The sequence below is a fragment of the Amblyraja radiata genome, chromosome 14 (genome assembly GCF_010909765.2).
Source record: "Amblyraja radiata isolate CabotCenter1 chromosome 14, sAmbRad1.1.pri, whole genome shotgun sequence".
Classification (NCBI taxonomy): Eukaryota; Metazoa; Chordata; class Chondrichthyes; order Rajiformes; family Rajidae; genus Amblyraja; species Amblyraja radiata.
In genome coordinates this window covers 56,818,044-56,832,308 of record NC_045969.1, presented here as the reverse complement: position 1 = coordinate 56,832,308, position 14,265 = coordinate 56,818,044, and the positions used below count along the sequence as shown (strand labels likewise).

At 41.1% G+C, this 14,265-nt stretch overlaps 1 protein-coding gene across 3 annotated transcripts in view; it reads left to right on the top strand.

Moving 5' to 3' along the window:
- The window catches only part of stxbp5l (syntaxin binding protein 5 like), a 221,755-nt gene that overhangs the window by 86,827 nt on the left and 120,663 nt on the right, over nucleotides 1–14,265 (top strand). For all 3 annotated transcript variants that reach the window (XM_033033427.1, XM_033033425.1, XM_033033426.1), the window contains exon 5: nucleotides 4,410–4,544. In XM_033033427.1, coding sequence (XP_032889318.1) covers nucleotides 4,410–4,544 — 135 coding nt within the window. The remainder of the gene's footprint in view (nucleotides 1–4,409; nucleotides 4,545–14,265) is intronic.

Sequence of the window (14,265 nt, the reverse complement as noted above, 5' to 3'; positions counted from 1 at the left end):
TGTTTCCTTTTGCTAAACTCTGAACATTTCCATCAGCTATCCCACATATTCTATATCCTGCACAGTAAAATCAATTTACACTTACTAATTTATTTTCCACACTGCACATTCTTATGATGTGGGTTATGGGTATATGGAACGAGCTGCCAGAGGAGGTAATTAAGGTAGGTACTGTAGCACCATTTAAAGAAGCATAGGAATATGGATAGTAAAGGTTTAGAGTGACATGGGCCGAATGTGGGCAAGTGAGATTAGTGTAGATAGGGGTCTTGGTGGACATGGGCATGGGCAAGTTGAGCTGAAGGACCTGTATCTGTGCTGCATAACTCTGTGGGAAGACACTGGAGAACATGCAGGAGCACAGAATGTGAGAAATCGGGAAGATGTGGACAGCGCGACGAGGAGGATTGGAAGAGTCTATCGTAATTTTATTTACTATTGGGAAATGTTCTGTAGTTGCCTTGGCGTTGAATGTGGAATTGAAAAAATCATGACTCAGGTTGTAGTGTGGGCCTTTTATGCTGACTGCTTCTGTACAAACTGAACTAAATGTAATAGCAATTAAAATATATTACAGAAAATGAAATCAATTCTGAAATGGCATATATAACAAGTTTGCACATTATATTGTTCCAGATAGAATGTATTTTATGATGTCAAAATTAGTATAAATTAGATTTTCAACTAAAAATGATTGATATGTACTCCTTGCATACAATAGCACTACAATATAAAATCTCCCCTGGCATCAATGCAAGTTAATACACAACTTATTTTAATGTAGTCAGCTATAAAATGCTTACTATATTCATTTTGTTTGTTTCCACTAGAAAATTGTTAAACTTTTACCATTCTAATCATGAGTTGCCACAATATTAGATCAACCATTTGAAGTGTCATCTCTAACCACATTGGTAAATGGAATCACCAATCGTCAGAATAAAACATTCTTGAAGACACCGTATCTATCTGGGGTTCATGGGCTCTAGTTTGCTTGCAAATGTTTTTTTACCACAGGAGTCCATTAAAATATGAGCAAAGGTTAACATTTAAATTTAATTATTTGAGATACATTTAAAAAAAAATCTATTTTAAAAGTGCAGGAGATTAGAATCCTTTTGGATTTAAATTCCTGTTTACTGGGCAAAATAAAATTGTAGATAGGTGGCATTAGCTGTTATCTTCCCCAGTTTCTTACAAGACATTAAATTTAAATTAACCCGTACATTTGCAATAATCTTTTCAATTTGGCTGGTTTACAACATTCTAAAAAAGCTCGAAACCATTACATTACCCGAGCATGCTGCCATTACCTATCTTGTCCAGTCAATTTATTGCACAATATTTTATGTGCCGCTTAGTATATCACTTGGAGGAATTGCATCTTGGCATTAAAAATGTCTTTGTCAATGTGGTGTGATATTACTACTGTGTTACAATTGGCCCATTGGCAATAGATTTGTTGCAGTAAAACTTATGAATGCCTTACCTCTTGGTATATGAAGAACCTGGACAATGATAAACAATGAATCTTGAAACTGTTATCATGCAATATTTTCCTAATCTATGAAGATGAGGATATTTTTCAAGTCATATTAACCCAGCATAATCTAGAATTTCCCAGCAGTAGAAGGCCACCAGCTTTTGCTATTCCTGTTCATTAAATCAAACCTTTAAAAATAATACTGAAACTTTTAAAAGCATGAAAATAATTAAAAACATGCGCTTAAATTCAATCAGATTAATTTAATGTAAATCATCTTATTGAGGCACAAGAAATTAAAGTTTCTGGAATCTTGAGTACAACACAGAAGAACTCAGCAGGCCAAGCAGCATCTATGGAGGGAACGGGCAGATGATGTTTTGAGTCCCGCTGAATACCTTCAGCATTTTGCATTTAAGTCATCTTAAACCGAGATTCTTTGGAGACTTTCCTCCCCATTGAAATTAATGCAATCTGTTAATGAATATTCAGATATCCCTTTTAAATGTATGTTATGTTTACTCATAAGTGCCCTCTAGTCTCTTCAGTTAAAGCTGCTCACATTTCATGAATTTCAATAAGACTTTAAATAAAGCGGCTGGAAGATTCATGTGAGGGACAAATAGATGTTAAAAGAATAAAGTAGAAGTTTGTATACTGATAAGTAGAATGTGGTAGGGTCAGAGAATTTAGTGCATAAAACATTTAAATCAAATGATGGGAAAATTGGAGATGAATGAGTATGACCAATGGCAATAACAGACATAGTTGCACATTGATTAAGATCAGGAATTAAATGTTCCAGAGTACTTAAGGTTAATAAAAGAGAAACAAAATAGAAATAGAGGTGCTAACATTAGTTTGTGCAATGTACAGATGGGTGTGCTTGAAGAGGGAGGTGTAAAGGCAGTACCAACCACATTGAAGCAACAGGTAAGGAAGGACACTGAAGCCTCAACTTCCTCCAAAGACTGAGGAAATTCGGCATATCTCCAACGACTCTTTGATACCTCTACAGATGCACTGTTGGGTTCTACCCTTGTCATTTGTTCTTCTCCCTGCTTCCATTGGACAGAAGATACAGAAGCTTGAAAGTGTGCACCACCAGACTCTGGGACAACTTGTTCCCCTCTGCTTACCGGGCTTCCAAATAGTCCTTCCACAAGTTAGGGTAGAGTTTGGATTCTCCAACCTAACTCATTGTGGGTATTGGAATTTGTCTGTGGAACTGTTATGCACCATGCTGAGAACTATATTCTGCACTCTGCATCTTTGTCATTGCTCTACATATTGCACTTGACTTTGTCTTCATTGTATTCACATATAGTATTATCGGATCTGATTAGATAGCATGCAAAACAAATCTTTTCACTGCACTTGGTACATGTGACAATAATAAACCTAAATCTACTATTGGATGGTTTTAGCCCTGAAAAACTGGGTATGGAATTAGTATGAGAGAGGAAATGAGATAACAAACAGCATGAGGGGCTGGAGTGATTTATAGCTCCTTAACATCAGCAATACTGTTGAACTAAGAAATAAATCAAAAGGTAAGATGAATGTGAAGAAAAGAAGACATAATAAGTCATAGAAGAAGAATTAGGCCATTTGGCTCATCGAGTCTACTCTGCCATTCAATCATGGCTGATCTGTCTTTCTATAATTTACCCTCATTCTTCTTTTTCCCCATAATATTTGACACCCTTTCTAATCAAGAACCTTTCAATCTCTGCTTCAAAAATATCAAATGACGACCTCCACAGTGTCTGTGGCAATGACTTCCACAGATTCACTACCCTCTGACTAAAGAAATTCCTCCGCTTCTCCTTTCTAAAGGTGTGTCCATTCATTATGAGGCTGTGCCCTCTGGCCCACAACTCTCCCACTAGTGGAAGCATCCTCTCCACATCCACTCAATCCAAGCCTTTCACTGTTCTGTAAGTTTCAATGTGGTACCCCCTCATCCTCATCCTTCTAAACAGGCCGAGAGCCGTCAAGCACTCATCATACGTTAATCATAGAAAGCATGAAATTATGTAGAGATTGAGGAAACCAAATTGACCTAAAATAATCTGAAGTTTGAATTCATTCAAGGCAGCTCTCTCGGGGAATATGTTGTGGAGCCAACTCACCTAAAGGCAGTTTTTAATCAGATCTTGTGCAATGAGAAATCAACAATTTCAGACTGAAGATTCTCCAAGGATAAGTGATCACATTTGGGCAGTTTCCCATTGCTCCTGGCCTTTTGAATGTGCTTTGGCTTCCAGCATGGTCCTGGATACAGTCTTCTGCTGGGAGCTTGGCTGCCTATTCTTTGGCAACATCCATTCTCCTTCCCATTTCCTTCATTGTTCCACCTCTCTCATTCACTGCTTTTTCTTTCTCCGTTTAATTCCCTCCCCTTGTTACTGCACCTCATCCTCCGGCATCTCCTCATTCTCCTCCCTTCTCACCAAGCCCTTGCCAAGTCTTCCCTTCTCTGTCCAGTAGTAAAATGGAAAGTATTTCATTTTGGAAAGACACAAAAAGTTGGAGTTACTCAGCGGGTCAGGTGGCTAGGATATGGATAGGTGATGTTTTGGGTCGGGACCCTTCTTCAGAATGACTGTAGGGATGAGGTGAGAGAAAGCTAAAAGAGTGGAGGGGCAGGACAAAGCATAGCAGGTCACCCTTTGTGTCTTGGTAAACCAGCATCTGCACTTCCTTGTTTCAACAAGCATTTCATCTTGATCGATTTTTAATATATGTCCCCATTTCCCAAGTGTGTCGTCAGAAATAAAATGCTTTGTTAATGATCAGTGATGTTGTTATTTCACATGAAATTGGCTTCTGACCTGGACATTTTCTTCTTGTTACATTTAACAAACCTTTAAAATATTTTTTGAAAAATATTGAATGTTATAACTGATTTTTTTTAAACCAGGATTACCTGCTGCCATCTCCCTTTCCAGAGTAAATGGTTGTACGTGGGCACAGAGCGAGGAAACATGTACGTTGTAAATATTGAGTCTTTTGTCTTGTCGGGATACGTCATCATGTGGAATAAAGCAATAGAGCTGTAAGTATAATTCATAAACCAAGTACAGAATATTATTGTGGAAGAAAAGACATCAATTTACAATGACAATCAATGCTAAATGTCTAGCATAATTTAAATTCATGCAATCCAAGCTCACCAATTTTGATATGTGTGTGATTGGTTAAAAGCAGATTTTTTTTTAAATGAATGTGATTTTCATGATTCCCTTTGACATTGCAATGCATTATTTTATAAGATAAGAATGAGTTATCAAAATGCTATTGAATAATTGTAAGGCCAATGTTAGCCTCAAGAAATAATTAAAGCTTGGGATAAACTTTAATGATTTTATCTGTGAAGATATTTAGTTGGAGATATTACTAACAAAGATATTATTAGTGAAGAACCAGGATCTCCTTTCGGTCATTTAGGACAATTGTAACAATTTCATTCAATAAAATTAGGGCTGGACAGTGGTGTTGCTGTCATATTGTGCCAGAGAACGAGGTTTGATCCTACTACGGATGCTCTCTGTATGGAGTTTGTATGTTTTCCCTGTGACCGCGTAGGTTTTCTCCGGGTGCTCCGGTTTCATCCCACACTCTAAAGACGTACAGGTTTCTAGGTTAATTGGCTTCGGTAAAAAATTTAAATTGTCCCTAGTGTGTAGGATAGTGGTAGTGTATGGGGTGATTGCTAGTCGGCACGGACTCGGTGGGCTGTAGGGTCTGTTTCTGCACTATATCTCTAAAGTCTGAAGCATCTTGCATCAGATGGCTGCAGAAGTGGGCCCAATGTTATCCTAGCTGTGCCGGAAACAAAGATTACCAATAAGGGTTCTGTGCCTGAATCTGGATAGTTCAGTAAATTTGATGCTGGATTGATTAGTCAGAAAAATGGGCTTAACTATTGACGGTTCTCTGAGATATATTTGTGAACCATTTTGCTCATTTGAAGTGACAATTAGGGACTGACAACAAATGCAGGCATTGCCAGTGTTTGTGCATCTGGAAGACCGTTTCCTAAGGGTTCCACAGGGCTCAGTACTCAGTCTCTTGCTTGGTGTGATGTATAAGGCGAGATAAGGAAGTTTGCAAATGATACCAAAATTGCCCATGTGATTGATGGCAATATAGACTATTTAGTGTGGGAAGATATAAACAATTGGATCAGTTGATCAATGTAGCTTAATTAAGAAAAAGCATGTGAGATGCTTTCATTTGTTAGCTGAGGCATGGAATATAAGAACTATAGCTTATGTTATAACTGCAAACACCACGTATACTGCAGCTTGAGTGTGGTGCACAATTTGTGTTATCACACTATCGGATGATACAGTTGTATTAAGGAGAGAATACAAATTTACAGGGTTGTTGCTGGAATTGGAAGCATAGCGAAAGGGAAAGATTGAAAGGGCTGAGACGATTCCTTTGGAAAGCAGGAGGTTAGTGGAGACTGAATTGAGGTTATAAAATTGTGAGGGCAGAGCTGGAATATAAAGGAAGGACCAAAAGGGGTTTAAAAACCAGGGGAGCAGATTTAAAGTAAAAAAAATAGAGGGGAGGTGAAGAAAACATGTTTCATCCAGGGAACTGGCAGTCTGGAATTCTCTGCCTGACCAGGTGGTAGAGATTGCAAACGCCATCATCTGTAAAAATGAGATTTTCCCTTGAGGAGTTGTGATCTGTACTGCTACCAGTTAAATGGCGGAAGGGAAGTTCAGGCAAGGGAGGCATTTTCAACTGGTCAAATGGCGGCCACCTGCGTGGTTAATTTTGTATGTTCCTGAGCCCTATAGTCCTGAACCTAGCTTCTTTTCTGCTTCATCTCCAACATTCTCAGCTCAGACATGGAGGTGTTGCCTGATGTTTGTACAGCATCTATTTCCATTTACAACTTCTCAAATAATGAAATAGACCTGCAGCACTATCTGGATAACAATAAGGTTTGAACTAATGAATGGCGGATTAAATTCATAAAGCAAGTCCTCCACAACACTAGCTCTAAGCAAAACCTCAACCACTTCCCATGTTATTCAATGACATCGCTGTTGTCATATCCAACTCGGCATGACTGTAGACGCAGCAGGCATATGTGAGGGTCTTATTGTTTTTGTCAGAAGATTTTATTGTGACAGGGAAATAGTTGGCTAACAGAACTGGAGATTCATGTCAGGACAGATCTCCTTTAGAAGTGCCAATTTGTGAAAAATGTCGACTAACAATCATGCATCTTACTTGTTTCTCTTGTGTATCTTGTATCACTCTCCAATGCAATTTACATGAACACTGTGTATCTAAACATCAGAAATACGTACAGATCACTGGGTACATTTTGTCATGAGGTGCAACAAGATTCGGGGTTTTGTGTACGAGTGTAAGCTCAAGTGTGCATCGGATGAAAATTTGCAGCTTTTTGAGGAGGCTGATCCATTCAATCACACCTGTTTATTGGTTTTCACAGTATGTTTCCACCAGGAACCTCAGTGTATGTGTATACCACTGGTACTAGCTAGTTAATCTCCAGTGTGACAATTGAAGATGATTTTGGGTGACCTTGGAAAACTGATCAGTTATTAGGTAGCACTATTTTTTATCAACAAGCACTAATAGGAAGACCAGGTATGCAGATGTTGACTGAGATGTTGACATGTTCATGGGTGACATGTAAATAGAAATGCAAAAGATGGGAACATTGAAATAGTCCTTGGCATTTGCACTTAAAGCAAATAGTTCTAATCACTTTTCTGTTCCCGCATTTTCTTTGTCCATCTGTCAAGTCTGGTGTCAGTGGCTATACTGTTTCTGTCTTAAGCCTTTAATCTTGGAAGTGAATTCCACAGCTCCACAACGCTTCAGTTAAGGAATTCTCATGCAAAGCGGTAGCTTATTTGGTTGCTGGGAGGGGTATGAGGAAGGAGGAACTACGGGCCTAAAAACAAATAATAGAAACATATAGAGTAGTGGGAAAAAATATAGAAAATTTAGAAAATAGGATGTCAGGCAGCATTTGTGAAGAAGCAGAGCCAATGCTTCAACTGATTAACATTGTACCACATCATAAGGTATGAGAGTCCAGAATAGTAGCCAAAACATGCATGCAAATGTACACAGAAAGATTTGGGTTACATTGGCAAACATTAGGCAATTCAGAGCAAGCCTGGAAACCAAATCGTAGAAGAGATGCTAAAAAAAAGTCAGCACAGCTCTTCGAATCAGCACAGCCATTCAAAATGATCATGGTTGATCATCCAAAATCAGTACCCCGTTCCGGCTTTTTTCTCATATCCCTTGATTCTCTTTGCTAAATCTAACTCTCTTGAAAACTCGTTTCGCTTTCCCCTGACTCTCAGGCTGAAGAAGGATCTGGACCTGAAGCGTCACCTATTCCTTTTCTCCAGAGATGCTGTCTGACCCGCTGAGTTACTTTGGGTTTTTGTGTCTATCTTCGTTTTAAACCAGCAGTTCCTTCCTACACTCTTCCTCAGCAGTGTTAGTCTACAAAATTAACATCAATAAATGTCATTCTTATTGTAAAAGACAAGATAGAATAGGGAATTTGAACAAGGAGACCTGGGAGCCAGGAGGCTATGAAAGGTAAATACGTTGATCAGTCCTGATGAGATATCTGAGCTGTGCAGCAACTGTTTTGAGGGTTATAGGGTTATACAAATTCATTCCAAGAACTCTCCCAAGTTTAAAAATAATCAAACTCGTGGTAAGCACGGAGAATGAACGTAGTGGGTACGTCGGAGCTCGGGGACGTCTCTTAGCGCTAACTGCAGGTACTCGGGAAGACTCGCTAACGGCAGGTAAGCACAGGAAGACTCGTGAAGATTTTTCAACACAAGTGGCCATTACCATAAATCTCCGAGTTCGAATCGTGGCAAATTCGGGAGAACTCTTGGAATGAACTCGTACCGTGGGACAGGGGTTTAAGGAGTGTAGGACTGCCATGGCAAGGTTTATGAGGCTGTTGCAACCAAAGTTAGTGGAGAGCAGCAAATAGATAGATAGATAGATATAATTTATTGCCACACAACCAGGGTCGGTGGAAATTTGGGTTGTCAAATCAAAGACGATTTAGCACTAAGGGAGAAATAAAGTTGATGTAGTGTTGAGGGAGCTGAATCCAGGGCAGAGTGGGATTGACAGTAATTGGTTGCTGAAGAGGTGTGGTGAGAAATTCCCAGCCTAGTGGAGAACAACTATAATTTCCAGAAAACTGGCCTAGAAGCATTCTATTGCTTAGCATAACATTCTCATTCCCTGTGCAATCAAATTTTGTCAAACTTAATTGCATTTTCATGCCTGATTAGGTCTCTGATATAATTATATTGTGCATTGAATGAAATCAATGTTTATGATAAAAAATTCTAGTGTACTTTTTTAAATTGCAGTGCAGTTCTCTGGAAGGAATTGGCCATGGGTGGTGATGTCAATCAGCATGTGAAAGACAATTATTGATCCATATAATTTATCACACAAAAGTAATTTACAAACTGTGCAGGCTTCACCTGCAAAAGCAGACCTTACCCAGAGAGTTTAAGGTGTGTTGCATCAGCGGTCTGTCCTTAACAATGCTACCTCCAGGGAATCTGTCAGTGGTTATCCAGGATCCTTCATGATTATGGTGATTTTATTTTTTGCAACCATCTCACTGATTTCCTCTCGTCCACCTGTACAATCTCCCATCTACTCACCTCCTCGCCTACCCTTTCCTCTCCATCAATGCATCGAACAATTTCTAGTTTGCTTAGCGAAAGAGAGAATAAATTTTACTAAGCACAAAAAATAAAAAATATGGGAGTGTGCAGTAAAGCCCCAGGTATTAACAGTAGTTTGGGAATTGACAACTCAGTCTGCACAGGTAACTTTAATCTTTATAGCTACAACTTGTGCTATGTCTGGAGAAGAGCTCTGAATGTTGCACAAAATGGGGTGCATTTTTGTTGGTTGGACAGAAAGATTTTGAGGTTAAAGATTTTTTCAAATAATCCAATAAGCAAATATAGAGACAGAATTAAGCATTTGGCTTCTGAGTCTGTCCTCTCATCAGTTACATCATGGCTTTCCCATCCATGCTGACTTGAACATTCTGCCCAACATGCGCCTGAAGTCCTGCAAACCCTTCGGGTCTGCCGTTAAATCCCTGGAAGACTTTGACTCCAAGACTGAGTGGCGCAGAGCCTGGAAAGATGTCAACACCAACAACAGAGAGGTCACCACAGACCCCACAGTGAAACCACCAGGTTTTGACCTCCATAGCAAGCAATGGCTCACCCTGAACAGAATCCGCACCCTCCATGCAAGAACAGCCCATCACCTGCATAAGTGGGGGATGACAGACAGCCCTGCTTGCGACTGCGGACATCCAAACCAGACCATCCCACACATCGTGAATGACGGCTCACTGAGGCCTTTCCCTGGTGGCATCAAAGCCATCCACCCAGTAACTGATACTGTCCTGGCCTGGATGTCTACTCTTGATCTACAACTTTAGGCTGTGCACACCATACGCAAGAAGAAGAAGATGATTGATCTGAGTACAAGCTCTTTTTCTTTTCACCCATTTATTGATTGCAGTGTTTATAGCAATACCAGAATCTATTGCCTTTCCCTAATAGTCTTGGAGAAGTTGCTGGCGAATCACTGGCTTGAACTGCTGCAGAGCATCTGATGAATGTACATCCTCACTGCCCTTGCTTTAGTACACCAACAAATGAACGACCCCCATCACACACGCTATCTATCTGAGATACAGCTGCAGCCAGTAGAAGGATTTTCCTCAATATTTTCACGGACTGTGTAGGTAGTGGGTGGAGCACAGCACCTCACAAACCAGCTACACACTCACCCCACCAGCCTCCTCCTTTCCTATCCATGAAAGAATCTGCTACTCTCATGCTAACCTGATGAGCCACCTCAGAACCCACAACAGGAGAGTGGAAGATAAGCTCAATTCTGTGAACCAGCCTGAGGTAGAAGACTATAGAGACACAGGAAACTGCAGATGCTAAAACAAAGCGCTGCAAGGACTCAGTGTGTCAGGCAGCTTCCGTGGAGGGAATAGACAGACAATGTTTTGGGTCGGGACCTTTCAGACTGCAATGGAAATGTTGTCTACCCTTTCCCTCCACAGATGCTACCTGACCCTCTGAGTTCCTCCAGCACTTGTTTATTGTTTAAGGTAGAAGACTACTGGGGTAAACTTCCAAGTTGTCAGATAGATGGCAATGTTGTGTCTTGTTAGGAACAAGTGACTCACCTTTCTTCCACATACATCATCCTCACCTAATGAGGGATGTTGTCTATGTTATCTAGAGTTAGATAGAGCTCTAGGGGCTAGTGGAGTCAAGGGATATGGGGAGAAGGCAGGCACGTGTTCTTGATAGGGGACGATCAGCCATGATCACAATGAATGGCGGTGCTGGCTCAAAGGGCCGAATGGCCTTCTCCTGCACCTATTTTCTATGTTTCTATGGGATCTGTGATTTCACAAGCAAACATACATGCCCTTTTGGGAGGAGAATTATGAATTTTCATTCCTGCATCCATAGATAAAATCCCCTAAATCACAAGTCTTTACTTTTAAGATTGTGCTGCATTTTTTTCAATTTCTTCTCTGAAAAAAATGTTTTCCAAATGCAATATTTAGTTACTAGTGTCATATTTTGGGTGATAGAAATACCAAATTGCTTTAAAATGGTGTGTAATACGACTTCTGACAGAGCGACCGCAGGCAGTGAGACTGGGCCCGCACCTGTCCTCCACTATCACCCTGAGCACCGGCACACCACAGGGCTGTGTACTGAGCCCCATGCTCTACTCCCTCTTCACTCACGACTGTGTTCCTGCATATGACACCAACACCATCGTCAAGTTTGCAGCCGACACAACGGTGATCGGGCTGATCACCAACGGTGATGAAACAAAATACAGAACGGAGGTTTAGAACCTGGCGGACTGGTGCTCACGTACCAACTTGTCCCTAAAAACCTCCACGACCAAGGAGCTGATTATCGACTTCAGGAGGACACATAATGGGGAATACGCCCTAATCTCCATCTACGGGGACAGTGTGGAGAGAGTGTCCAGCTTTAAGTTTCTGGGCACTCACATCTCAGAGGACCTCACATGGTCCACTAACACCGCTGCACTGGTCAAGAAGACACAGCAACGACTGTTCTTCTTGAGAACATTGAAAAAGACTGGTCTGCCCCAACAGCTGCTGACAACCTTCTACCGCTGCACGACAGAGAGCTTACTAACGTATGGCATCTCTGTGTGATATCTCAGCTGCACGGAGGCGGAGAGGAGAGCTCTTCAGCGCGTCGTCCACAGAGCGCAGAAGATTATTGGGACACAGCTACCAGCCTTGGAGGACATCTACAATACACAGTGCCTCAGGAAGGCCGTCAGCATCCATAAAGACTCCTCACACCCTTGTAATGGACTGTTCGAACTCCTACCCTCCGGCAGACTTTACAAGGCCTTCTACGCCCGCACCTCCAGACTCAGGAACAGCTTCAACCCAGAGGTATAGCTGCTCTGAACTGGCCCTGCTGACCCCCATGAACTGTCTCCCTCGGATGATCACGTTGCACAGACACATTTGCACTTTAGACTGTTTGACTGTTTTACTGTTCTTTTTATAAACCATGTTCTCTGGGTATCTAAATCTAAATTTTATTAGTTGTTTAAGTTATGACATCGGATGGAAGCTGCATACCCTATCTCGTTGCACATATGTGCAATGACAATAAAATATATTATTATTATTAAATCAGCTCTATGCTATGTTATTGAGGCCTTCACAGCAGGTAACTGCCTTTTGTTTTGTTTATACATTTCTGTGGCCTGAACTTTACCATCCAATGATTGCGAGTCCTATTTCCTTCTCTGGACAAGATCATGCAACCGAGTCTGATCCCTGACCTCTAGTTTGCTGGTCCCATCTTCAGTTGTAACTGTCCTGCTGGGTGAGAAGAAGTGTGATAGCATTGTGTGGTGTTTGAGAGCTGAAATATCGGATTGAAGCTTGAGGCAGTGCTGATACATTGCGGTGAACTGAAAGTTAGGTTTGTTGTAATGGACAGAGGTTTTTGATGGAGGCCAGGAGTGTAGTTGGGGGGAATCGTAATATGATAAATTCATTAGTCGAAATAGGAGGATATTGCAGATGAATACGTGGCTTGAAAAATGGTGCAAGGGGGAGGGATTCAATTTTTTAGGGCATTGGAACCAGTTCTGGGGGAGGTGGGACCAGTACAAACAGGACGGTCTGCACCTGGGCTGGAATGGAACCAATGTCCTTGGGGGAGTGTTTGCTAGTGCTGTCGGGGAGGATTTAAACTAATGTGGCAGGGGGATGGGTGCAAGAGCAGAGAGGCAGAGGGGTGTAAAATGAGGGTAGAAGCAATAGGTAGCAAGGTGAAAAGTAAAAGTGGCAGGCAGACAAATCCAGGGCAAAAATCAAACAGGGCCACTTTTCAACATAATTGTATAAGGGGTAAGAGTGTTGTAAAGACAAGCCTGAAGGCTTTGTATCTTAATGCAAGGAGCATTCGTAATAAGGTGGATGAGTTGAATGTGCAGATAGTTATTAATGAATATGATATAGTTGGGATCACGGAGACATGGCTCCAGGGTGACCAAGGCTGGGAGCTGAACATCCAGGGATATTCAATATTCAGGAGGGATAGACAGAAAGGAAAAGGAGGTGGGGTAGCGTTGCTGGTTAGAGAGGAGATAACGCAATAGAAAGGAAGGACATTAACTTGGAGGATGTGGAATCGATATGGGTAGAGCTGAGAAACACTAAGGGGCAGAAAACGCTAGTGGGAGTGGTGTACCGGCCACCTAACAGTAGTAGTGAAGTTGGAGATGGCATCAAACAGGAAATTAGAAATGCGTGCAACAAAGGTAAAACAATTATAATGGGTGACTTCAATCTACATATAGATTGGGTGAATCAAATTGGCAGGGGTGCTGAGGAAGAGGATTTCTTGGAATGTATGCGGGATAGTTTTCTAAACCAACATGTAGAAGAACCAACGAGAGAGCAGGCTATTCTAGACTGGGTATTGAGTAATGAGGAAGGGTTAGTTAGCAGTTTTGTTGTGCGTGGCCCCTTGGGCAAGAGTGACCATAATATGGTTGAGTTCTTCATTAGGATGGAGAGTGACATTGTTAATTCAGAAACAAGGGTCCTGAACTTAAAGAAAGGTGACTTTGAGGGTATGAGACGTGAATTGGCCAAGATAGACTGGCAAATGATTCTTAAAGGGTTGACGGTGGATATGCAATGGAAGGCATTTAAAAACTGCATGGATGAACTACAACAAGTGTTCATCCCAGTTTGGCAAAAGAATAAATCAGGGAAGGTAGTGCATCCGTGGATAACAAGGGAAATCAGGGATAGTATCAAAACAAAAGATGAAGCGTACAAATTAGCCAGAACAAGCAGCCTACCAGAGGACTGGGAGAAATTCAGGGTCCAGCAGAGGAGGACAAAAGGCTTAATTAGGAAAGGGAAAATAGATTATGAAAGAAAACTGGCAGGGAACATAAAAACTGACTGCAAAAGTTTTTATAGATATGTGAAGAGGAAAAGATTAGTTAAAACAAATGTAGGTCCCTTGCAGTCAGAAACAGGCGAATTGATCATGGGGAACAAGGACATGGCAGACCAATTGAATAACTACTTTGGTTCTGTCTTCACTAAGGAAGACATAAACAATCTGCCGGAAATAGCAAGG